Source organism: Mauremys reevesii, linkage group 6 (genome assembly GCF_016161935.1).
Source record: "Mauremys reevesii isolate NIE-2019 linkage group 6, ASM1616193v1, whole genome shotgun sequence".
Lineage (NCBI taxonomy): Eukaryota > Metazoa > Chordata > Testudines > Geoemydidae > Mauremys > Mauremys reevesii.
In genome coordinates this window covers 24757542-24784663 of record NC_052628.1, presented here as the reverse complement: position 1 = coordinate 24784663, position 27122 = coordinate 24757542, and the positions used below count along the sequence as shown (strand labels likewise).

Genomic DNA, 27122 nt, shown 5'->3' with positions numbered 1-27122 from the left:
TTTCCTTTCATGGTCCGAGGGACCTCCTCCACCATCCCAGGCACAGGAGGTTTTTGACCTCTTGAACAAGGAGTTATTTGTGAGAAGGGTTCCTGAAGAGGGATGGGAAAAGGGGTGGGTGGGGGAAGGAGCAGCCGAAAATTGCAGGGTATAGCCCCAAGATATTAGGTCCAGCACCCAACGGTCCGAGGTGACCTGCAACCAGACCGAACAGTAGGGACGAAAACAATTGAGGAAAGGACAGGGTAGATTCAGGGAATTGACTGGGGCATTGCTCTTGAGTGCACCTTCAAAATGAGCTTCTGGCCCCCTGGATGCTTTGCTGGGCTGGGCTGCACAGGTGAGGAGGAGGAAGGGCAGTGATGACAAACTCATGTCTCTATCCCTCATCCTAGCAGACCCCATTTGAGGCTGCCAAGGCCTTGGCGATGGGGGTGGCCAGAACTGCTTCCGTGCAGACTGCAGCGAACGTATGAGTGAAGGGTGGTCTGAGTGTCCTTCAACCCATGCAGCCTCGCATTCGTTTGTTTGGATAAGAGACCATTCCCATCAAATGAAAGGTCCTGGATTGAGGTCTGCATCTCTTGGGAAAGACCAGCAGTCTGAAGCCAGGAGCTGAGCCTCATAACCACTGCCAATGCAACCATCCTAGCCGCCGAGTCTACAGTGTCCCACGCCATTTGGAAGGAGCACCTAGATGCCGTGGTGCCATTGGCCACCAGGGTGCCGAATTCACGGGCCAAACTCTGCAGAAGGGACTGTTTGAACTTATGGAGGAAGTCCCATAAATTAAAATTCTATCTGCCCGAGAGGGTCTCATGGTTTTCCACCCGGAACTGCAGGCTGGCAGTGGAATAAATTTTTCTCCCCAAAAGGTCCAATCTTTTGGCCTCTATTTTTGGGAGTTGAGCTGGTGTGCCCCCGCTTGTCTTTTTCGTTGGCCATAGAGACAATCAGCGAGCCAGAGATAGGGAATATAAAGGTACTCAAACCTTGTGATAAAAGACTAAATCTGTCTACATATTAAATTTCCTTTTTAGAATTATTAAAATCCTAAGTAAAAAGAAACCCTCCAGCCCTAATTTCTAAGTTGAACTCTTATTCTTACAACTAATACTGTTTGTAGATTTCAAAGTCTATGGAATTCCATTTGTGCGCTTTACTGCATCTATTAGAATCCAACACGTAAGATGGACAGTGCGACACTGGCACACCAGGTGCCAACTCATGCCAAGGCCTCAGGCCTCACTGAACACAGACAAAAACATAACTGGAAACCAGTCTGTCTTACCTGTGTGTTAGTATTGTTAAGATAAATATTAGAGCTGTAAGAATGTGTTTGGTGTTTAGACATTATGATTAGTGTAGGATGCCGCATATACAGATTTCACTTATAACCTCTATCATGCATGATATAAAGTTATGAGTGTTTGCATTGTAAACCTCTGTAATTGTGTAACTGACCAAACTGGAAAAGGAGAATTAAGTAAGGTGAAGTGCTCATCCTGCACACAAGATGGCCCACTGAAAGCAAATGAGGAATTATGTAGCATCAAAGGGCAGAGACCTTGTTGACTACATTCCTCACTCCCTCCAGGAAGAGAAGAGCGGCACATGAACTTATCCCATCAGTTTGGATTCTGGGGAAGGGATAAAAATCCCTGACAAAGAGAAACTGGGATCTTTATACTGTCCGGACTCTGAGGGGCAAAGATTAATAAACATAAGCAAGAAATCCTCATGCTGCTTGACATGGGGCACCTCTGAAGAATGTACAGAGCTGCTTATTTTAGAAGCTTGTATTACCTTTTTAAATATAAAACTGTAACTCGTGTGTGTGTATGTTTCCTGTGAATAACTCATTTCTTTTCTTAGTTAATAAATCTTTAGTTAGTATATTACAGTATTGGCTATAAGCATTGTCTTTGGTTTGAGATATGAGTACAATTGACCTCGAATAAGTGACTGGTGCTTTGGGACTGGGAGTAACCTGAATATTGTCGTCATTATTGGTGTAAAGTGACCATCTACCACACAGTCCGGGTGGCAAGATAGTCTGGAATGCCCAAGGGGACTGTCTGTGACTCCATGGTAAGACTGTTATAGTGCTTTAGAAGTTAACCTTTTTTATTGGGTTGATGAAATCTAATTATAGAACATACAACGAGTTTGGGGTTTCTGCCCTGCTTTTTGACAGTCTTCCCTGAGGCTGCCACTCATAGGCATGAGCCATTCCAGACAGAGTGATGTACAGTATCCTAGTTTATTCAGTGAAGACCCAGTTTTCTGGGGGCACCTGCTGCACCGCCATATTGTACTAAAACACACGTTTTTGTCCCAGTTTCAATATAATTGTTTAACTGCCTGACTGGCATTCTTCCATCAGCTGGCCTCACCAACCTTATATTAATAACTCAAGTTTCTACCACTTCTGGAGGAGACTTGAAAAGGCATAAAGAGGAAATAGACACCCAATGAGAGTTGGGTGTCTAACTCCACTTGTGCCTTGTTAATTTCTCTACTGAATTGTCTGTGCAACAGTGTAATATTCTAGCTTGCAAATCTTTCTGCATCATAAAGCAAAAGCCCTAGTTGATCTTGTCCCAATTCTCATTAGTAACTCCATCACAGAGTTCAGAGAGTTGTATGAGACTTTCTAATGTCTACCTACTCTGATTCTTTGGTGGGAAGGGAGGGTTGTTTGTGTTTTAATTAACAGTATGCTTCCACAAACTTAATTTTTTTTAAATCTGGCACCAAGTAGTTTAAGGTTACAATAGCAACCCGTGTCCAGATCCAATTAGAAAGTTGTCGTCGTCTTATTTAAAATGTTTTTCATTATACAGGCAACAATTTCAATCAAGATGTAGGTTGTTAGATGGATAATTTCATGGATTAAAACTACCCCAAGAAGAAACACTTCAAGTGTTCCAGATTTGAAGGACAATCAAATCTCAGGGTAGTTATTCCCAATTATCTATCCACTAGGACATTGTTTTCTATTTCATGCCAATTATGTTTTCAGGATCATTCAAATGAACAAAGCTGAGTAGAAGTGGCTTGGTTCTCTTTTAGGCCTGCTATTTGCATTCCAATCAGTCCGTGTTGACCACTTCAATATTGTCATGCTTTGCCTCATACCCCAAACTCTTTTCTCTAGCACCTGGTTCCTCTCAAAATTTTGCTCTCTTCTCCAGCTCTATCTTCTGACTACACACTTATGATTCAATGTTTGCTTACATGCCATGCAGTTTGAAGTTTGTATAAATTAAGATTAAATTTTTGTGATGGTTTAAGCATGCTGCATCTTCCCCTCTGATCCCCTGAAATATTTTACATTGCTAAATTAATTGTAACGCCTCCTTCCAAGTTTTATATTTTGTATGGAGCTGTTACCAATATCTTCCTTCACTAATAATTTTTTTAAATGCCATCAGTTTTTAAGTGAGTTTCTTAAGAATGATTGTCCTTTCTTCACAAAAGGCATCTCCCCTTGCAATTTTATTCAATAGTTAAGTATAACTTTTCCCTCAAAATCTGCAAAAACTTCATCAGCTCTTGTTTCCTCCTTTGCAAAATTCTTGGCCAGGGACAAATTAACTTAGATTCAAAACAGCTACTCAGTTCATGACAACAGAAAGTTTTATCACTTTCCATATATTTTTGTGTATTACATATCAACCATTCCCACAATTCCCTCAAACAGATTTCACCCCAGGGTCCTGCCCCATGAGCAACTGGGAGGTCACCAGGGCGAGGAAGCAAGGGTCTCAGTTAACCCATGTCTCTGCCATCTGAGGTGCTGACAGCCACCACTGCAACAACATTTGGAATAGGTGCAGTTCATGTTAACAATCTCACTGCTATGATAAGACAAATGTAAGAAAAGAGCCAAAGATAAATTCAAAGCCATTAAAAAAAAAAAAAAGACAACAACAATAAAGCAAATCCCTCCCCCAAACAAAATCCCACTAATTTGGAGGAGACTAATGTTATTTTTACCAAATTCCCATTAGATTTCTAGTGTCCCTGATTATCCCTAAGGAGTAACCAAGATACACAGCATCCTGACATTAACCAAAGGTAAAACACAAAGATCGGAATTTGTCATATTTGTGATCCACGTACATTTGTGAGGACTTTACCTTTCTTTTTTTTAAATATATAAAATGTAATTAGTAGAAACATATCCTCACCACTTTGTACCCCGTATCTGTTTTGCATGCTTTTCTCCCTGAAAACATTAGGATTCCTTGCCAGGACAGCCTGCAGCAAGACTGGTATATCTCCCTCTGGATCATCGCTGCCAAGGTTATCTTTCAATTCTCTGGGATTGAAGAGATAAGCAAACAAAAAAAAGTGAATGTTTTCAAAATATTGGAGGCTACAGGTTAAAGCCACAGACCTGCTCAACAATAAATAGAAAGAAGTCTAAAATGTTGTCCCTCTGTGTCTCAATTTGAGATTCTTATTCCTTTTTTCAGCAGAATGGAGGGAAAGTATTTGTATCTATCTTCATATTAATAATTTCCCCACTATTACCAGTTTTAGATTAATGATAAAACTTCCCATATTCACTCAGAGCCTCCTCTTCTCCATCACAGACCAATGCACTAATGGCAAAGCCACCAAGAAAGTCTCATTTTAACAGTACGCTATTCATAATAAGACAAACCTTATTTCTATCACACTCAGGTTTGAGCTAACAATTTAAGCATGCTTCCTGTTTAATCAGGCAATTGCCAAATCCTTGACAGGACAGGACTGTCTGTCACCCACCCATGGGAGTTACAGGATTTTCTTTAAGATGTGTCTGTGTTTACACTCCCTCCCCGCAGGCTTGGGGGCTTTTTTTAAATATTGGCTTATCTTGGGGAATTGGCTTCACAGTCCACCATAGTAAATTACTAGAACATTTGGAGAGTAGTGTAGGGGGCAAAGCCCCAAAGACAAGCCAATTCACAAGACGGAAAAAGGCTCAGGAAGCATACTTGACAAACAGCTTGAAAATTCTAAGTACAGGAGCCAATCAAAGCAGATGAGTTATAAGAGCCAGAGTAGAAACATTTATTTCTCTAACACTGCTATTAATATGCTTATATGTAGCAATTATGCAAATTCCTGTACAATCATTGACTAATAATGGATGTGGGCCAGAGTACAAGAATGTTACCGGGTGTCTGATCCCTATAAACAAAGCAGGTCCAGATACTTTGTCCCAATACAGGTGCTCCGTTTGGCCAATTAAGTGGAGGATAGGGGGGAGTACCTGGGGCTATAAAGGATCAGGGAGAATCTGAGAAGGAGCAGGTCCTTGAAAGAAGCTGGAGGAGGTCCCAAGGGAAAGGCTCAAAGCAGGAGAACAGCCAGAGGGGTTTGCTGGCTGGCGTTCCCAAACTGGAGAGCCAGGGCCAGAGGGCTGAAGGCACAACAGCAGCAGAGGGAGTTGTCTGCTTACTTCCAAACTGGAGCCAAGGGCCAGAGAGGAGTGAAGGCAGGGAAGCGGCAGAGGGCCTTACCCATTAGCCTGTCTGAGATGGGAACGGAATAAGGGGAGTGATGGATGCTCCCATGAACTCCCAGCAAGAGACCACAGGGGCTCCCACTGGGAAGAGTAGGGTCACACACCAGTTGGAAGAGCTTAGGTGGATGTCCTGACAGGACAGAAGAAAAGTGGTGGTGGAAGATGCCGGAGTGTAGTATGTGCTATGTCAATGCATTAGCTGGTGGGGGATTTTAAGGACTATATGCACTGGGGGGTTATAAATGGACTATGTTTTAGGACTTTTATTATGGATTAGTTACGTGATATTTTTGAGATAAACAGGTCCCAAGGAAAAGCATAACTGAAGCAAGAAACAACTTAGCAGACCGAGAAGGGAACTGGGATAGTAAACCTGGCATTAGGGAACCCAGGGATATGGGGAAGTTGTTGACAAGAGATATGAAAAATAATATAGAAATGATACACCCACAACCTATAAAATTGCAAGTAACAACATATCTGGAGGAAAATATACAATTATTAATATGCAATTGTCCATTAACCTTGCACTTTGATTAGCTAAAACTATTTAATGTTGTTCTAATACAAATTGGTACTGCAGTACACAAACTTTACAATGTACTTGCATATTTTCAATTTGAATAAATAAAACCACTTCTTATACCTATCTTTGCTCATTTTAATCTCACAAAGAATAAACAAGCTATTCTGAAATTTTGGTGTGAAGAAATACAAAGTACATACATGTGATCTGTTGACACCTGGTTGAGGCTGTGTACAAGTTGTGAAACCAGATTTTCATCCCTGCAGGCCAGAAGGCAGTTTACCTCTTCTGCTATCCGTCCATTAAAGAGCAGGCTTTTTGTAGTTGTAGCAGGTAAAGGTGATGGAAGAGGCAGCTGGTTCAAAACTGCATTAGACGAAAAAAGTAACAAATTATTCCACAGAAAATTAGCCAGGAGACCTGCATCAGTTTATTCTTTCACATCCTTAAAAAAGAAACAGTACGTTTGAAACAAATTGAAGATCTCTAAGTTTCTCCTTAGATCAAGAAAATCTGGAATCCTATTTTAAACCAAAAAACTGAATTTGGTCAACTCCACAGATTGTATTATGGTATTATTTTAATTTAAAGACATCATCTGATAATGCTTTCTTTTTCCAAAAAAATCTTTTCTAATAAATCAGAAAACACAATAATTAATATACTAGAACAATTTAGCCTTGGAGCTGAATCAACTATTAAAAAGGAAGAAAAAAGAAAAAACAATATGGTTGCACATAATTCAGTGATTATGTGCTTAAAATTTCTTGTTTCATTCGCAAGTTTCAGTGGCATGGATGAAGTGTTCAATGTCACTTGTTTCCAAGATGAATAGATCTAAAAAATCAACATGATTTGAGGAAATCTTGATTTAAATAAACTATGTTAATCTTGTTTTGCATTTCTACTTGTTATTTTCCTAAAGGACAGTTCCATCTCACTGATTTGATACTGATTTGATACAACCATTAAAACATGTTAATTTGCAATTAAATGTAGCCTTTGAACTAAATTTGGTACTTTTTGTTAACCAGAAGGATATGGTATAGCTATACAGAATTATTTCTGCAATTATATATCTTAACATATATTTATTCAGATTTTTAAGTTTTACATATTTTATGTTAATAAGAAATTTATTCATCTTTTTCTATCAAAATAATTTTTATTCATGATTTTGCATCAAGCTGGTTTTGGATGGAAATTTGAATTCCATCAAAAATGTACAAAAACTGTATTTTAAAATGGGGTTTTTAATTAGTTAAATTAGCTATCTTAAACACACTGAATACATTAAAAAAGATTATCAAAACATATTTTCCATTGAAAATAAACTCATTTATTAAACAGTGTCTAGTCACCATGTTCAAGTTATTAGAATTAATAGACCTCATCCTCTCCCACCTCGTTTTTATTCATATATTGGAAGAGGAAAAACAAGCTTTCCTGCTTTTTAATTTCCAATTGGTGTCTCAACTTTGATCAAAGTAGACCAAATGAAGAAAATACTCTGTCCGCATGTGCAGAAAAGGATACTGCCATCAGAAGCTGGTTTAGCACTTCAACAAACTCTGGTTCCAGGTGGTCAGCCAGTGACTTCCACAGTTCAGTTGTTTGACTTTCTGTAAAACTTCAACAGCAAACATGTAATGATTGAATGGTTCACCTCCAGCCCTGAAATTTATTATGGTTGGCATGACTGAAGGATGATTATTAGATGTTCATGTCATAACAGCATCTTCCAGTTCAGTAGTTGGGCATCTATACTCTGGCACTTTCTCTGTTGAGAATATTGGCAAGAAAATGAGGTGGGGTGAATTTTGATCCATCTGCTTCTTCACAGAATTCAATTTAACTCTGCTATTGGATATTTCCTTCTGCGGTGTTCCTTGGAATTTCTTTCCAAATTTCAACAGCATCAGCAATAGAGCAGCTATTTTTTTGCACTTTGTCCAAAGCTATGGAAATAGGTTTCAGAATATTCAACATAGCTTCCATGTTTCTCTTTAGTCCAATGTTGACTACTTGGGCTGTGACAGTCCATCTATTTTGTAATGGATATTCTTCTCAAATTCCACTTTTTAATTAACAGCTCAAAATAATCAACCACTGAATTCCATCATGCCTCTTTGGTGAGAATTAGTTTTGATCCTCTGTCTCTTCAGTAAAGTTGAAGCAAAACAATTGTTACAGAAGCTTTTCATAATTTCAACAACATTTTCCATTATTGTTAGAGTATTTAAATCTTTGGCTAAAAGATATAACATATGGATGCCGTGCTCATCTGATGTAAGTTTCAAGTTTACTTCATTATCCTTCTTTTCTTCTCATCTCAATTTCTGCATATCACTTCTAATTTATTTTAAATTTTACTATAGTAAATTTAGGCCTTAACATAGTTTATCATAATTTCAAATTTAATTTTAAACATTTTTATGTTTTAAAAGAAACAAAATACTGAACAAAAATATAGAAAAAGTATGACAAAAAACAAAATATAGAGGTACTTACGGTCTGTGAGACTAGCAATCCCTGCAAGAGTAGTGATGGGAACATGAGGCATATCCCCATTCATCCTGAAGCTCTGGGATGGGTGCCTACACAGATATTTTAGTTCATGTGCCAGCTATCATTTCTTTCCATCTCCCAAACACTACAAAAAGCAAACAAAAACCAAACAAAAATTCAATTTGCTTAAAGCTACTTGGAATTCAAAAGGATTACAAAGTTACAACGAAGCATGAACAGTTTATATCATCCTTAGTGCACTTTTCTATTCACAGAGAACAACTTTATTAATAAACAGTAAAGAAATACTGGTATAAAGGGTAGGAAACCACAAATGAATCTCATCAATACTGGGTTGAACAATTAACACGTGAGCTTATTCAAATGACAGAACAGTGATCAAAAAGGCATGCTTCTCCTAAGGATTTTATTACAAAGGAAACTTGCTCAATTTATACACTAGCAAGCAAACTGTTAAAAGAATATCAGTGAATGAAATGTTAAGTATCAAACATTTGATGCATAAAAACTGTTATACCTGATCTTGTGAACAAATGACCTAAAATGACTGTAATTGAAAGATTAATGAAAAAATCTGTTCACTTTGCACTTGAGGGCACTTTATGCCTAGTTAGTTTCAGTATTTACCCTGTATGGTCAGTTTCCAATTTGTGGGGATCTTCCAGACAATAATAGGGTAAAGCAACATTACAAAACAGGAAAATGTGATGTTTAACTACTCAAGTTAGCAGAGGAACCAAGGGCAGATATAGCACCTTAATCTAACTACAAATGAAAAGTTCAGGCCTAAACACTGTTCTGCTAATGCACATATTCTCTTTCAGTTGAAAACTTCTCTTTAGCAGATCTGTGGTAATGTCTAAGGAACTTCTATACAATTATATACGGTAACATTAGGAGGATAGCTCAATGGATTAATAAAATCTTTCACTTCTAGGTCACTGCCTCAAATCTAATTCAGATTGGTAAATACTGAAAGTTTTCATCTGAATGCTGTTTGGAGCCTTAAATGAAATGAGTTAGTTGTCACAGATGAGGTGTCCACTAGTTGGAAATAAAACAAAAAACCCAAACCTATTACTCCGGACATCTCTTGATAATCTAAGCATAGACCCCAAAGATTCACTGGGAATGGAAAGTGAGCCATCCTCATAGCTCTAGAGATGGTTCCTTCAGGTCTGGGTTGAGGCATTTTGCAGGATGCTGGGAGAAGCCTGCACACTCACTCTCTCTGCGTATTTTATAAATTAATAGAAACCATCTTCAGAGATATCAATCCAGCACTAAAGAACACTAGTGCAGTTTACATTTAAAGAAATCATTCTTATGCTGTTTATCAATACAGTGAATTCTTTATAACAGCAGCAACCCTCAGCATTCAAGTTTGTCAATATTTACATATAAACCACCCCAAAAACAGAACCTGCAACTGAATGTTACAACTGACATCTGGATTAAACAGTCTGTTTCGAAATGTAGCTCTCCAATGAAAAGTAATTATATAAAAGCGACACCTTCTTACTCACATGTACCCAGTCATATCTGCTTGTTTCAGGCCTAGTCTATACAGTTTTTATACTGGTATAACTGTTTCAGTTAGGGTTGTGATTTTTTTCCCCAATAGTTATACTAGTACAAACCCTAGCGTAAATACAATTATATATCAGTATAAGACGCCTTTATACAGATATCTTATTCCCCTTCCTGTACAGGAATAAATTATACCAATATAGGCATCTTTATAGCAGTCTAGCTGTACCCATAGTAGGGATATTATTTCACTTTAACTATACCAGTATAGTTAAAGCAGTACAACTTTTGTGTTTATACCAGTCCTTACTAACTACATCAGTGGTTCTCAAACTTTTGTACTGGTGATCTCTTTCACAAAGCAAGCCTTTGAGTGCAACCTCCCTCCCCCTTAAAAACTAAAAACACTTTTTTATATATTTAACAGCATTATAAATGCTGGAGGCAAAGGAGGATTTGGGATGGAGGCTGACAGCTCATGACACCCCACATAACCTCACGACCTACTAAGAAGTCCCGACCCCCAGTCTGAGAACCCTTGAACTAAATCAGGGGGTAGCCGTGTTTGTCTGTATCCACAAAAACGAGGAGTCCGGTGGCACCTTAAAGACTAACAGATTTATTTGGGCATAAACTTTCATGGGTAAAAAACCCACTTCCTCAGGTGCATGAAGTGAAAATTACAGATGCAGGCATTACTACACTGACACATGAAGAGAAGGGAGAGAACTAAATGGTTCTCGATGGCTCATGCACGCTAGCTACACAGAGCCACCACAGTTATGATGGAGGGAATTGGAGTCTACTCCTCTTATAACAGAATTGTCTGAGTTTCAAGGAGTTACAACTTTACAATTCCACTAAAGACAAGGGCATAATCTGGATACATTAAAAGAACAGATTCCAGCTTGACTCTCAGATCCCAGGTTGAGTTGAAGGACTTGCAAGGGGGGGAGGGATAGCTCAGTGGTTTGAGCATTGGCCTGCTAAACCCAGGGTTGTGAGTTCAATCCTTGAGGGGGCCACTTAGGGGTCTGGGGCAAAAATTGGTCCGGCTAGTGAAGGCAGGGGGCTGGACTCAATGACCTTTCAAGGTCCCTTCCAGCTCTAGGAGATTGTTTATTTTCTAATTGTTAAATAACTGGAGATATACCAATCTCTTTATGGGTAAATTGAATACATTTGCTGTGGAGTCAATATGAGATAAATATAGAATCCAAAGCAACAATTTTTAGTCACGTCTCATAGTAGAAATTCACTTAAATTTATATGCTAACTTCTTTGGTGTGTTTGTTTAATGTAAAAATACTTTTAGAGTTATCAAGTGAGTGTCAGGACAGAAGTGCTTTTGCAAATTGTAAAACTTCTGCTTTTTGATACATCTTTAAAACCCCTTAATTATAAATTAAATTAATTATTCAAGACATTACTTAATAGGACCATCAGGTTTTTAAAAGTTCCCTGCCAAGAATTTTATTAAAAACTGGCGTTCTGGACTTTTCTAGTTCTTTATGATATATAATAAGCAGCCTAGAAAAGATTGGGTTTTTTTTACTGATGGTTTTATACTCATCAAGAATGTCTTCTCTGGTTTGTCCTAGTTTTGCTGGGGGATTTCTAAGAGGTCTCTGGAATGCTTATTGGGAACATGTTGAATATTTTAACTAAGACTTCTATTTATACAAATGTTATTCAATTACTGAAATTTAAAAAAAAAGTGTTTATAAAAAATAATAACATTTAAGAAAGTGACTAAAAATCCCTTTCCCTCTCAACTGCTCAAATATAACTTTGAGTCTTGCAATGCCACCATATCACTAGTTCTCTAGAGCAGGGTCGGGCAAACTTTTTGGCCGGAGGGCCGCATCGGGTTTCATATATTGTATGGAGGGCCGGTTAGGAGAGGGGGTCGTGGCCCAGCCCCCACCTACTATCTGCCCCCCCCGGGACTCCTGCCCCATCCAACCCCCCTGTTACCTGATGGCCCCTCTGGGAGCCCTGCCCCATCCACACACACCCACTCCCTGTCCCCTGATTGCCCCCACACCCCCACCGTCCCATCAAACCCCTCCTCTCAGCAGTGCCACGAGTCTCTGTGCTCAGAGATCTTCCACAGTGCCAATTCTGCCACCGGCGCGCTCCCCACCGAGGAGCTCAGTGGTGGGTCCTACCACACTGAGGTGGACTGTGGTTTAAGAGCCTCCTCCATGAGGAGCTATTTCAACGTGAAATCAAGGACCAAAAAGGAGCGGGGTCGAAAACCCTTGCAAACCCTGCACCTATCGGCTTGGAGAGCCTCCCCCAGACACTTTAAACAAGCATCATGGGGGTCGCCCATTAGCATGAGCTTATTGCAGGACTTGCAGGGCTTGAACCCCAAGGATCAAGGCATGCCCCAAAGTCCCCAAAGGAAAAGGTCGGGGTGAGGGGGAACCCCCCACTCCTAACAGAACTATTACTAACTAATAAAATCTAGAACAACTATAAACTAGTAGATAAACTACACTAGAAAGCTCGGGGAAGTGGGTAGAACTTGTAAGCAAGCCGCACGCAGTTCCAACAAACCATCACATGCGGTAAGAAGGAACTGAGGAGGGGCTGGGTTGGCGGGGTCCTATATTGAGCACCATGAAAGCACCACTGCAGGGGGCTCCACAGCCGACCCGACAGGAGCCACTGGAGGGGGAAATTTCCAGCAACTTGCACGCGGCGTGCGCACACCTGATTGGAATCAACGTGAACAAGCACTCAAAGAACCTGCTTTTTTGCCACCTTCTTGGCAGAATGCTCCTTCCCCTGAGAGTGTGAAAGAGAACTTGTGTCAGATGCTGCCCTAGGAGACTGTCGCCCTGGAGGAGTCCATGATCCTGGATCGGATGTGGGGCGTAAAGACTTCTCCATCATGAAAAGTTCTAGCTGCATGTCCCTCACCTTCCTGGCACATGCTTTCAAGTTGTAGCAGTGGTAACGCTTTTGAGGTCTGTGTGTCTCGCCGAGGCAGCAGACACATTGAGTGCCCGTCAGAGACTGGGATTACGGTGCAGCAGGTGAGGCAATGTTTAAAACCCAGAGAGCCAGGCAGGCCCCTCAGACAAGCGTTTCTCCCATGAGAGAGGGTAACTATGCTACACTAAGGGGTATCCTAACAAATGAAACTTAAATTCCTAAAATAAGGGGGGGGGGAAAGGGGGGAGGGTTGAGGTTTTTTTTAAAAAGAAAAACTGGGAAGGGTAACTAACTATTGACTAACTACTGGTATTCTAAAGTTAAAACTAGAGGAATCTGAAATACAGAGGCACTGCTAAGTGCTTCATCTCAAGCTGAAGGTGGTAGAGCAGGAACAGGGGGGCGAGGGTTTGGTAACACAGTGCCATGTAACTGCATGAGGCAGCGTGAGATGGGGACAGCGCGTGTGCTACAAACTGGGCACTGCTACTAAAAATCTCCAATTACAAGTGCAGGGGCGCAGGTTCACCGAATGTGGGGCACCCATAGGGATACTCCTCGAAGAGCCAATGTTTAATATTCATTAAATTCAATTATTGAAAAAAGTGCTTGTCCAAAGTTTTACTCGCTGTAAAGGTTGAGTAGCTACAAAATACCACGGTGCTTAGATATCACTGTGATATATAACATTGAAAAACCTAATCAAATGAAGAATCTCATGGAATAATTTCAGTTTCAACTGAGGAACCTATAATATTTACAAGGATTACACCAGTTTTAATCTACCCTTCCCATAAGCAACAACGAAGGCACAGTATAATACATTCCAAAGGGTGACAAAAGGGTTAGGGAAAAGAGATTGAAACAAACCAAAACAAAAAATACACACATAGGAAAGGGGCTAGCTACATATACCCCTTGATCTGTGAAAAAAAGAAACCTACATTCAGACACACACAAAGAATGAGGAGAAAAAATAACAAGAAAAGTAGACAGTAATCTTACCTGCCCTTCACAGTCATCACTTAGGGAGAGAGGTTGGAAAAAAAAGGTGGAAGGAGGTTACCAAATATTTACTAATAAAGTCTGATACAAAGATTGGAGCTTTCCATCAAGATCCAGGAAGGAGTCCATCCCTGGTGAGAAGCGCAACATATGAGCTCCCTTACAGTGGTTGGGAGAGAAGAGTGTGCCTTGGGTTTCTCAACAGAACCCATATTGCAAGACCCCATATTTTGCATCAGCTTCTAGCTCAGGGGTAGGCAACTTATGGCACACATGCCAAAGGCTGCGCATGAGCTGATTTTCAGTGGCACTCACACTGCCCGAGTGCTGGCCACCGGTCCAGGGCCTCTGCATTTTAATTTAATTTTAAATTAAGCTTCTTAAACATTTTAAAAACCTTACTTATTTTACATACAACAATCGTTTAGTTATATATTATAGACTTATAGAAAGAGACCTTCTAAAAACATTAAAATGTATTACTGGCACACAAAACCTTAAATTAGAGTGAATAAATGAAGACTGTGCACAGCACTTCTGAAAGGTTGCTGACCCCTGTTCTAGCTTGTTGTCACATGGCAATTTTCCAAGTCCCAATTACATTATATGTAAAGGGAATGCAATGAATACTATATAAAACTCCACTGATTTTAATACATCTTTGTTTACTTGGATAACGATGACCTATTGCATGTCTCCTATTAGGAAAAGAACACTGGGATTTTAAAATCAACAACAAATTTTTAAAATGTGTCTGGTAAAATAATTATTAAAACAGAATGAAAAGTATAAATTTTATGTGGTCTATTGAAGATGTTCAAAATATGATTTGCAGGGCTATTATTACATTTTGGAAATCTTTTTTCATGTACTTTATATACACATAAGCCTGCCCATCTCCACTTTAGTCATTTTCTCAGTGATCAACTTTTATGCACGCCCTCACTTTCATTTGCAGTAGCAACTATTGTATCGGATATTGTGGTTGTCTAGTACGAATTCACAAATTTGAGTAAGATAAGGAAATGGAATGGTATGGTATGAAGTTTACTTAATGCAATTTTCATTGTAATAAAGTTTCTCAAGCACAGCGCATGGAATTCTTTTTGAAAAATATTAACACTGAGGTTAAACAGAACTGACAGCAAGTTAACTTCCTTTACTGCACCTGTCACCATCTCATCTTTTCTACCACTGAGTTACATTTGTTTATTGCAAGTACAATGCTGCAGAGGTACAGAAACTTAGTAAAGGAAACTGGTGCACACAGATATGGTTTGGTTTTCTTTAAACGGGGACACAACAATCTTCAAAAACTCAAATGTTACTTGAGGTTCTTTACTTGAACTGGATGCCACTTTGCACAGAATTTTAGCAGTTACTTAGCTTTACAATAGCTGGCTTGAAAAATTCCCTTGTCCACAATAAATAGGAAACTTTTTCCAGACAAATGCTACCAACTGTTTCAAAATCTAAATTTTCATTACAACAATTAAGTTAGTACGCAAAGATGACTTTTCAAATTTGAACTAAGTGTAAAATAACAGAATGCTGTCTTCCCAAATCTGTAGATATCTCCTGGTATCTCTTGCTTTCCCAAACTGCAGATATGTGAAAACTGACTAGACCTTTGTCAGTTTCCCCTGCTATTATTGGGAACCTTATAAACTGCACTGAAACAAAAACACACCAAAAAAAAATCTGTAAATTTTCACTGGAGGCTAGAAAAGCTATAAGTATCAGAGACAGACATTATCAACTTAGATGCTTCACCAGCGCCTGCCACCATAATAGCCAAGCGTAACGTAGATATTAACTGGGAAGGAGGACCCAAAAACAGAGTTAGTTTAGCAGCTACCTCACTCTTATAGCAGCCAACTCTGGAGTATGAGTGAAGAACAGAGACAAAATTCCCCCTCCCCCAGCCACCATAAGGTCTTTCAGGACATATATGCGGGAGATGGTAAAGCTTTATGTTTCAGACACCTACTTTTCAGAAGCTACAAAGATAAAATCCTGCATATTATCCAATGACAGCACACTCCATTAGCTGGCAGCAAGGAGTTTTTGCTTCTTAAAGGACAAGGTGTAGTGTATGGTATGCAAAATAAAGCCACCAGTAACCAGCCAAAACTGTAGTTTGTATATGCAACTAGGTTTTGCACATTGCGTATATTCAGTAAATATGGTTGTTTTTAATCCTACTGTGCCTGTATGATTTCTACATATTCTGTTGTAGAAAGACAACAAGTATTGACAGAGATTTGGGAGGATGAAGAAATGGCAGAGCAAATATAAAAAAGAAGGTGATACTGAACAAAAAGGTGAAGAAAAATAAATGAGAAGATACAGACTAATGCAAGAAAAGATGCACCTAGTAAACAACAACAAGAAAAAGTGTAGTTAAGTCGAGATGGGAAGAAAGGTATTAAAAACAAAAGAAATTTCAAGCCCTGTACAATAACATACCAGGAACTTTAACATGATGCAGCTTTCTAGTACAGTTACATAACAAAAAATTATGTTAAAAGAATTTTTAGGTTATACTTTAAAACTTTAAAGTTTAAAAATGCCAGATTTAAGGATGCCAGTGCAACCTTAATTCTGCCTTGTGTTTCCATCCTGCACTCTCAATAACGAGGGGTTCTATGGAAAAAAATAGTATGTGATCGTAATTAAAGATTGTATCACAATGCAGATGCACAAGGAGAGCAGAACTAAGACTGCACTTTGGCAACTGCAATTGTAGAATTTTCCAATTTTAGAGTATTTGACTTTACAAACCTCAAGCTACTTTCTTTCAACACAGCTTTTTGGTATGTAATTTCCTAGGTTATTTTTAAAAGTAAAAATACATTTTGTGTACAAATGTAACCCCCTCCCCACACATCATTCATTAGCAGGATTGGAACTCTGAACCTTCAGCACTGCAGGACAGACCTACTACCACAGGCACTTAGCACCCACCAGCAGCCAGCTTCCCCTCCTCCCCCACAGCCCTCCCGCCTGCTGGTGGCCCGGCCGATCAACTCCTCCTTCTCCCTCCCAGCACCCCCTGCCTGCTGTGATAAACTGTTCCACAGTATGCAGGAGGCGCTGCAGGGGAGAGGAAGGAGCGAGGGCAGGGCATGCTTTGGGGAAGGGCAGAATGAGGTGGGAAGATGCGAGGTTGGGGCAGGGAAAGGAGGGGTGGGGGCATGGCCTTGGGAGAAGGAGTGGAGTGGGGGTGAGGCCTGGGGTTGAGCACCCGCAGGGAAAGGAGGAAGCCGGCACCTGTACCTACCACTTTAATGATAGCAATAACTGTACTAGCTGACAGCAACAGAAGGCTATTACTCTGTCAGGGACTGGAGGTGATGAGGGAAAGGGATGCTAGCACCATATTATGGGTGCGGTGGGGTTGACAATGGTTGGCCTGGCTCTTTCCCCCAATCCGAGAAGCTGCGGAAGGCTCCTGGCCCACAGGTTACCTTTACAGGGATAGAAGACGGGGAAATGAGACAGTAGGAACATGTCAGTTGGCGAGTGGGGAGCCCAGTCTGGGGCTGCTCTTTCCTCCTGACCCCAACTGCTACAGCTGTTCTGACAGCTCCGAGGTGTTTCTCAGTGCAATGTTCATTGGAGGTGGTACTGAGAGTTTTTTTCGTGGCCTGGGCTTTGCTCTTTAGAATGGGTGTTCAGTTATTACTCAAGCAAGAGATGGAAAAAGGCAAATCGTTTGTAATTACGCTATAGTTAAATGGAATTGCATAGCACAAAGAAAAGGCACCTCTTCAGACCAATGCTTTCTTCTTGTTGAATTTCAAAGGCTTGCTACAAACAATGAACACGCTAAAGAATCTCAAAAAAGGTGCAAGAATCTTTCAAAATGGAAAGTGTACAGTGAACTAAATATAGGGGTTGATACCAGCAACTCCTGTAATTTTTAGTGCTAGGTATTGTACAGTCATATGATGACAGCCCTCATCTCAAAGAACTTAAAATATATAAAGAGATAGACAGAAGGATGGAGAAAGGTATACAAATATGCAAACAAATTAATCAGTTAGGACTATGATTAGAACACTTATTTACACTCTCTCCTCCCCAACAGTATCCTCAACAACCCCTCCATCTAGCCATCATTGGCTCCTTCTTCGTGATTTGCTAGCACAGAACCTTGCACCTGTGTGAAATCCCAAAGAAAGAAAAGGGCCTGTTCTGTTAACTGCCCCTGTTTTTATTACTTAATTTTTAATCCTTAGCTACTTTTCCTTTTAATCACTTTTAACCTTTACCTATTAACTCAAACCACCTTCCCCTCCTCCCCCTTCCTAGCTATCTAGGAGCCGCAGTCTACCAGCTTACCCACTGCTACCCATGCTAAGAGTACCTCATGTGCAGCCTGCCTAGCCACATACAGAATCAGGGTCATTGTGAGGAGAAAAAAAATAGTAAATATACAGACACCATTAAAACAAAAAGTGCAGAAATTTTCTTTATTGGTGACAGAAAGCTAAACAATCCCCACATTAAAAAAAAATCACATATAAAACTATAGAGTTATTTTTAAAGATCTATAAGCAACTACTAAGACAGACACAATATAAAGGTGTTCAAGTACAAACCATCTACAGTCCAAAAATCCTAAACATGATATGAATTAAGAAGTTATAGCATACTGAAACAATGTTTCCTCCCACATTTCTTCAAGAATTTCTGAAAGCTAGAGGATCCACTAAATTTCAATAAGTTCTTGCTTTATGAATTCCCTACTGAAACATAATAAAATACTTTTATTGGAATAATAAATCATAGCAGGATATTGTCACTTAGGGCACAAAACTCTGCTTTAAAAAAAATTTCAAAGCTCTTTCAAATTTTGTTACCTTTTAAATTTATAAGAAAACTGTTTGTCTTAAATGTAAACATTTCTTTCAGCACTTGCAATAATGTAGCTTTACGCTAGTGCATTAGGCCCCAAAAGTGGAGCTGACCAACTGTTTTCATTGCTGTAGTGACTAGTCAATTTAAAAATAAATAAATAAATAATAATTAAAAAAAAACCCCACCACCACACTCCAAAAAGCAGACTGACATAAACAGTGAAAAATAAATTAGACTTGAATTCATTTCAAAATTCTCAACAACGGTTAGACAGCTCGTGTGCTGTGTCCACTGATCATCATAGTAATCATAATTATTTCATTGTTACCTTTTGCTCCCCCGTCTGTTTGCTGTAGCAACCTATAACATAGTTAGATTGTACAGACTTTATGCTAAGCACGTACAAATACACAGCAAAAAGACTGTCTGTACCTCAAAGAGATCTCAGTCCTTGTTTGAGACCCTTACGCTGCAATACTAATTAATAAACAGTAATTATCACCTACAGTGTTACTAGTAAAATATGTGAGGGGAGAGGTCTAAGACATTTTTAAACTGACATTTCTATGTGTCGGAATTTTTTTTTTTAAATACACTAAAGGGGAATACAAACTTTGCAAAGCTCCAATGTTGACATCCCCACATCCCATACAAAGCCTGTTTAAGTGGGATTTGGGCGTGGAATTATGTGGAGATGTAAGGGCTTGTCTACACTACTGCGTGGGGCTGATCTAAGATACGCAACTTCAGCTACTTCATTGCAGTAAGTTGACAGCTGATGCTCTCCCGTCGACTACACTTGCGCTTTTCGTTCTGAAGGAGTACCGGAGACGACTGGAGAGCGATCGACTTATTGTGTCTATACTAGACATGATAAATCAGCCCCCGTCGATCCGGCAGGTAGTGTATACAAGCCCTAAGAGTATGACATTGAAATTCTTCTCTTCACTATCACAGGGTGATGAGGTTCCCACACAGTTCCTCTCTGGCTGCTATACCCACTCCTCAACTTCTCAATCATTTTTCATTAAAAATAAAAGAAAAATTCTACCCATTATTGGTTGGGCAACAAGAGAGTGATCCCCTGAGCAGGGCTTAAGTGCAATATTCAGATAGGAATCTGAGCACACTGAGATTAAAAGATCATAAAACCAGAAGGGAATCACTATAATCAGCTAGTCTGATCTTCTGTATTAGCTTGGAGAGAGTTTAGGAATTGCCCCAGGATAGTGAGGCCTAATCTTAATTTGGTCCTCTGGTTATTAGGTGTCTTCCAGTAAATGATTTATATGTCTGTGTATGAGGAGGTGGATGCAGAAAAAGGATGGGTAAGAAAGGCATGAAAGAGAGACAGACAAATGAGTAAGTTAAAAAAAACTAGGATTAATCAGGGGTGGGTTTTTTTTGTTTGTTTGTTTGTTTGTTTTTTAAGAATTAATGGGAACAGTGGAGGAATATAAAAATATAGAGGTGACAGCAGAAAACAATATCGAAAAGGGAATGAGAGGTTGTATACAGGGATTAAAGGGAGAAAAATACTGAAGGCAGTCAAGGTGAGGAAACACTGATCTCCAACAGAAATAAAAGAAATAAACTGGAGCAAAGCCAGGAAAAGAAAAGATAAAACAAAAACAAGAACTATTGTATTAGTCTTTCTTTTCCGATAGAAAGTTGATTGACATCTACAATTAAATATAGCTCACAAGTTGAAACAACTTTTTATTCTCATAATTTCAAGGGATGTAACTTTTTCACCCTAACTAGCAGACTCAGTTCTCAAACTAGTGTTAGGTTAAATTATCAATTCCAGCACTTATGGATGATTTCTCACCATTTGTAGGTTTCTTCCCAATCCCTAACAAAAATGTGTGTTCTCTTTGAATCTTGTGTCGGAGCAGTGGAAGAATAATAGAGAGGGAAGTGTGTTTGTGAAGTTATGCACACATTCAGTAACGTGAAGACAATTTGTCAGAAACTAATATTTAACATACAAAAAATGAAATTAAAAAAAATAATGTTTCCTTTCCTCACTCCACTATATATTGTCCACTTAACTTGAAAGATCTTTAGGGAAGAAACCTATTATATCTGTGAAAGTGTATATATACACTTTTAAAAGTTTTATAAGTAATCAAACAGTTTTGTACATCTTTAAGGCCTTTGTTATGCAACATAAATAAGAAAAAAGGGCATAACTATTGTGAGGCTGGCACTTTGCAGTTCTCCTTTTAAAATGTTCAAATACTTTAAGAGTAATTGGTAAAACTTCCCCAATTGGATATTTATTTTTTATCTAGACATTTTTCCATATACCTATTTCAAATAAAAAAAGGCAATGGTTATTAATTTTCTATCTGTGCACCAGCATCAGACTGATGTAATCTCAACTGCATGAACAGGGTCAACTTCTGCCATAGCACAGAATAATACAGCTCCCAAGTCCAAGCCATTTTAAAAATTCTTTCTATAAGCTGTGTATTTATTTTTCTAGAAACCAAACATAGTATATCAAATTCAGATGTTTTTATTCATATAATGGTTTTGAAACAGTCACATTTTGACTTAAATGACTTTTTCTTGTTATTTAAGATTTGTACAAGCAGCAATAGAGGTATATATAACTACAATGCATAATACAAAATAGAATATAAAGGATATAAAAACACTCACCAAACCCCTCCAACCCTCAGTTTCTCTCTCCTCCCCACTCACTGCAACCATCCCCAACAAAGCCTGAGGCAATACTCTCTAACTCAGTGGTTCTCAACCAGGGGTACATGTACCCGGGTGGTAGGCAGAGCTCTTCCAGGGGGTACATTAACTCATCTAGATATTTGCCTAGTTTTACAACAGGCTACAAAAAAAACACTAGCAAACTCGGTATAAACTAAAATTTCATACATATACTGCTCTATGTACTATACTCTGAAATGTAAGTACAATATATTCTAATTGGTTTATAATTATATAGTAAAAATTAGAAAGTAAGCTATTTTTCAGTAATAGTGTGCTATGGCACTTTTGTATTCTCATGTCTGATTTTGTAAGCAAGTAATTTTTAAGTGAGGTGAAACCTGGGGATACTCAAGTCAAATAAGGTTGCCAGGCATCCAGTTTTTTTGGAACACCCGATCAAAAAGAGACCCTGGCAGCTTCAGTCAGCGCCGCTGACTAGGCCGTTAAAAGTCTGGTAGGCAGCACAGTGGGGCTAAGGGAGGCTCCCTGCCTGCCCTGGCCCCACATAGCTCCGGAAACGGCAATATGTCCCTGTGGCCCGTAGGCGGAGGGGCAATCAGGGAAGCTCTGCATGCTGCCCCGCAGCTCCCATTGGCCGGGAACCACGACCAATGGGAGCTGCAAGGGCAGCACTTGCAGGTGTGGGCAGTACGCAGAGCCCTGTGGCCCCTCCCCCTAGAGACCACAGGGACATGCTAGCTGCTTCCAGGAGCTGCACAGAGCCAGGGCAGGGAGCCTGCCTTAGCCCCGTTGCACTGCCGACTAGGAGCCACCTGAGGTAACCCAGGTGGAACCCAAACCCCGAACCCCTTCCTGTACCCCAACCCCCTTCCCCAGGTTGGAATCCCCTCCTGTACCCCAACTCCCTCCCAGAGCCCACATCCTAACCCCCGCCTCAGTTTTGAGCCCCCTCCCAGACCCCAATCCCGTGCCCCAGCCCTGCACCCCCTCCTACACCCTAACTCCCTCCCAGAACTTGCACCCCAACCCACTGCCCCAGCCCTGAGCCCACTCCTACACTCTGAACCCCTCAGCCCCAGATCAGAGCCCCCTCCTGCACCCCAACTCCCTGCCCCAGCCCAGAGTCCCCTCCTGCATGCTGAACCCCTCATTTCTGGCCCCACTGAGGAGCCTGCAACCACAGACAGAGCCCTCACCCCCTCCCACACACCAACCCCCTGCCTGAGCCCAGTGAGGGTGGGGAAGAGTGAGCGACCTGCTGCTGGCCGCTTCCAGGGCGCAGTGTGGTCTGCGGTGCCAGGACAGGTGGGAAGCCTGCCTCTTCACTCCAGCTGCGCCACTGACAGGGAGCCGCTGGAGGTAAGCCTGTGCCCCAACCCCGGAGCTCTCACCCGCAGGCACCGGCCCTCCACCCCCCAACTCCCATTGGGTGGGAACCGGCCAATGGGAGTGCGGAGCCGGTCATTGGGGTAGGGGCAGCATGCAGAGCCCCATGGCTGCCCTGCCTAGAAGCCAGAACCACTGCTGGCTGCTTCCGGGGGCTCAGCTCGGTGTAGGAACAGGTAGCCACTAACCTGCCTTAGCTTGGCAGCACTACCGACAGGAATTTTAGGATCCCTGGGTCCCTGGCCTGTAGGGTCCCTGGGTGCTGAGCAAGGCAACCTTATAAAAAGTGCCTTACATGCCATAACCCAGTAATGGGTCGCGACCCAAACTTTGAAAAACACTGTCCTATGGTATAGAACTAAATTAAGTATAAAGTTATTCTTCTTATGGGATATTAATTTGGTGTTTGGAATTTGTAACAAACAAATCAATTACTGTTGGAAGGCTCAGTCTACTACCAAAGATCACAGATGAGAAACTATGACAGAGCAGACTGATATGTACCTAACCGCTTTCTCCAAGTAATAATACTCCATTAAAGAGTGTAAAAGCTCAGAGAAGCCTCTAACACTACATATTAGAACAAACCAACCACCACTAGTAGTACCTTTCTATAAATACTAGATACAGAAGTGATAAATACTGGAATCAGAAGAAGGATTCACATTGTAGCAACAGCCAGCAGATGCAGAATTCTCTCTACAGTACAGATAAAAGTTCAAACAGTATTTGAGTGAACTCAGTATGCTCAGATCCCAAAGTGATTAACTCATGGGAAAATTGAACAAGGTTAAAGTATAACTTATGAAACCAAAAAGTTAAGGAATTTGAAATAAAATATTAAGGTTTAGAAGCCTTTCTAAACCAGTATTAAGACAGGTTTCCTAAAAGCAACTGCAATAGTGACTAGTTAATCGCCTTACAAATACCTATAATAAAAGGCACACAATACAAAAACAAATTTAAAAAAACAGGTAAACAAACTAAGTAGGAGAAAACAAAGGGCTATGAGGGTCAATGGAGCCAATGGGCAGTGGAGCTATGCTGATTTACACCAGCAGAGGCTCTGACCAAAACCATGTAATTTTAACTTGCTTGTTACCTGGAAACTACAAAAAGGTGAAAACATGCCAGAACCTAAGATTTCCTGAGAACAATGGAAAAGCCTCTTTTTTACTCCTATCTTAAAAATCACAGGTCCACTTAGTTAAAGCAGTCCTTTCAAATACAGCAAATTTTATTTATTTCAATATATAAAAAAATAACACACCTTTCCAGGGCTTCCACGCCTTACTAATTTTTTTTCAAAATGCACTTATATTTATTCCTATTTCAGTGGGGATTCTTTTAAGTGTTTGGGATAAAGTCATACTCTTAGCTCCGGAATAAGCAAGCTGCTACTGCTGCTTCCATAACAGAAAAGCAATACCAATAGCAAAATCTGAAATCTCTTTAAGTAGCTTCAAGGTGCAGTCTAAACAAAACAATCCATCTCTTTAAAAGCAAACTGTACTTGAAAATTGTTTTCCCCACTTTTTGCAGCCAACGATAGTAAGCCGCTCTAAAACCTGAAATATTTTAAATGAGTTTTTCTTGCTAGTCAGTTTTGTAGAGTACAACTTATAAAAAGCAGTTAAAATTTTAGCCAAGAGTTACTCCTAGTGTTTATTACTGTGTCAAGAGTACTTTGTGGGAAAGGGAAAAAAACCCACCATTTGCAACTGAAGCCTAAAAATACAGAAACGTGTCTGTCTGGCATGATACCACACTTTTTGAGGAACTGATTTATACACACACTAAAAGGAGAGGGAGTGGTTGGTATGGTTCATGATTGGAAACGTGTACCTCGCAGTACGTGAATTCGTGTGGATGCAGTCAAAGCCTGACCAACCCCTACACAATTTAAACGACTGAAGCAATTGTGCACTATATTGTGTATTTCATTTAATTTTAAAATATATTATCAATCAATATTTTAAAAGTGCAACCTATTACACCTTTCTTGGGTTTGCTAATCATTTCTCACCCAGATTTCACTCCATTTGTTTTTCTTCCTATCATAAACCATGGTACAATTTCTCATATGATCTCTTCAGTTTGTTTTCTCTTTTTTCTCTCTCCCCTTCACCCTTATCAGTTCCTTTATCTCCCTATATTGGCTCTGTCATCTTCACTGCCACATCACTCACCCTACTGTACTAAAAACACAACACAAAAATTAACCCATCACTCTCCTTTAGAATTCTTCCCATCACATCAGGGGCTTGGAAATTGTTCTAGATAGCTGATAGCTAGTGTGCTAAACCTTTTAGGTTGACTGACATAAAATTAATGCACACACAAAAATTGTTTAGAAGCAGTTAAGGTTGCTACACAAACAACATAGCTGACAAACTCATAAAACCAAGGAAATAAAAGCTAAGCCACATACACAATATATGTCCTCTACTCCTACTACCACAATTTTACCATTATCACAAACTTAACTCTATCCCCTTCTACATACAATCTTTACACACACGCGCATACAGAAGGGAGTCGAGCATGTTAGGTGTAGTTTATTTTGTTGTGCGAGCATAGTTTGATAAAAAGATAGGTAGAGGAGATAATAGAAGGCTGGCATCCTTGGGGCAGAACTGAGATAGTAGTGTGTGGTCTGTTGTATAGAACAACTGTGGTAAGATGAGTGCAGTGGCTGACAAAGTAGAGAGTATATATTATGAGAAAGCTTAAATTCCCATTTCCTTACTTTTGCGGGTTTGTGTCAGTTATGTTGTATGTAGCAACAATGACTGCTTTCAAATAAATTTTTTGGTGTATTAATTCTTTCATTTAAAAAAAAATGCTGAAAGGCCAGAAGTGAAGCTGCTAATGGAGAAAAAAAATTACCTTTCCACCAAACAGCACATACCTACTTTCCCAGACACCTTAAAGCAACCACCCATATGCCACAGCAACCAAGTTTTGTGCAAACCCATCTCCTGCCCCCATCACCACTTGACACAGGTTATATTGATCATAAGCTGAAGTTTATCATCACATACACATTATTTGTAAATATCCAAATTATATGTCACACAGATGTACAAATCTTGGAAGATTTTAAAGTTTTAAAATGTCTTCAAACGTTAGCAATGAAGCAGTTCATTCTGAAAACCAGGATGGGCATCTTCTTCCTTTCAGTCCACTTGAGATATCATAATAATTTCTGGTTAATTTCTTTGTTTCTGTTTTTGAAATGTTTTTGATATCTACTACTATCAAGGCTGATTCCCCACTCTGTCACTTTGAGTACAGAAGGTGGGGGCCCGCAAGGATTCTAACATTAATACGGGCCACTCCAGGCTTGTATTAAACTCCCAAGGTTACAGCTTTTCTCTGATCTTGGATGGGTAGATGCTGCCACCTCCCAAATACAAAAAACCCTTTGAACCCAGGAAAGAGTACTTGGGAATTCCTCCCCGTGGGGTACCCTCAAGCTCTTTCACCCCACTTCTGGGGAAGAGCTCAGGAAAAAAAAAAGGAAGGAAGGAAACTAGCTGTTGCCAGCTGCTAATTAAACAACGTATGCACAAACCTCTTAGGACACAAAAACCCAGTCCTGTTCTTAAAAAAGGTAAATTTTATTAAAAACAAAAAGGAAGAAAATACATCTGGAACTTAGGCTATTTCTAGATTTTAAAAGACCAAATATAATAATTAAGCATCAAAAATGGTTTTCTTGAGGTCCATCTTAATAGTTACAAGCAAAACAACGGCATTTGGGGGTTAGCACAGAGGAGACCACAAGAAATAAAAGAAATAAACCAATCATGTCTTCCTAGACATTTCCTAATCTACTTACATATCTGGGGGTTTCAAATGAATAGTTTCTAGGTATGATCTGGTGATTTCATACCTGGCCCACTGCTTTTACAGCATAGCTCTGCTCTATCCTCTCTCTCCGGAGAGCAGACAGACAGATAAATGGAAAGTTTTTTCCCCAATTTTAAAAAGTTCTAGCCCTCCCATTGGCTCTTTTGGTCAGGTGCCCACTCCCTTCCTTTTACCTATGGGCCTTTTTAACCCTTTACAGGTAAATCAAGTAGAGAACAGCTACTAACACGGATTTTG

The 27122-nt window shown here is 39.9% G+C and overlaps 1 protein-coding gene across 4 annotated transcripts in view; it reads right to left on the bottom strand.

The window, feature by feature from the left end:
• The window catches only part of NIPBL (NIPBL cohesin loading factor), a 271388-nt gene that overhangs the window by 166096 nt on the left and 78170 nt on the right, over positions 1-27122 (bottom strand). For 2 of the 4 annotated variants that reach the window (XM_039543426.1, XM_039543430.1), the window contains exons 2-4: positions 8562-8703; positions 6251-6416; positions 4197-4327 (exon numbers count right to left, since the gene is read on the bottom strand). In XM_039543426.1, coding sequence (XP_039399360.1) covers positions 4197-4327; positions 6251-6416; positions 8562-8625 — 361 coding nt within the window. In that variant the 5' untranslated portion in view covers positions 8626-8703. Of the gene's footprint in view, positions 1-4196; positions 4328-6250; positions 6417-8561; positions 8704-27122 lie in introns of those variants that run through there. The other 2 variants (XM_039543427.1, XM_039543428.1) reach the window with 1 other exon arrangement.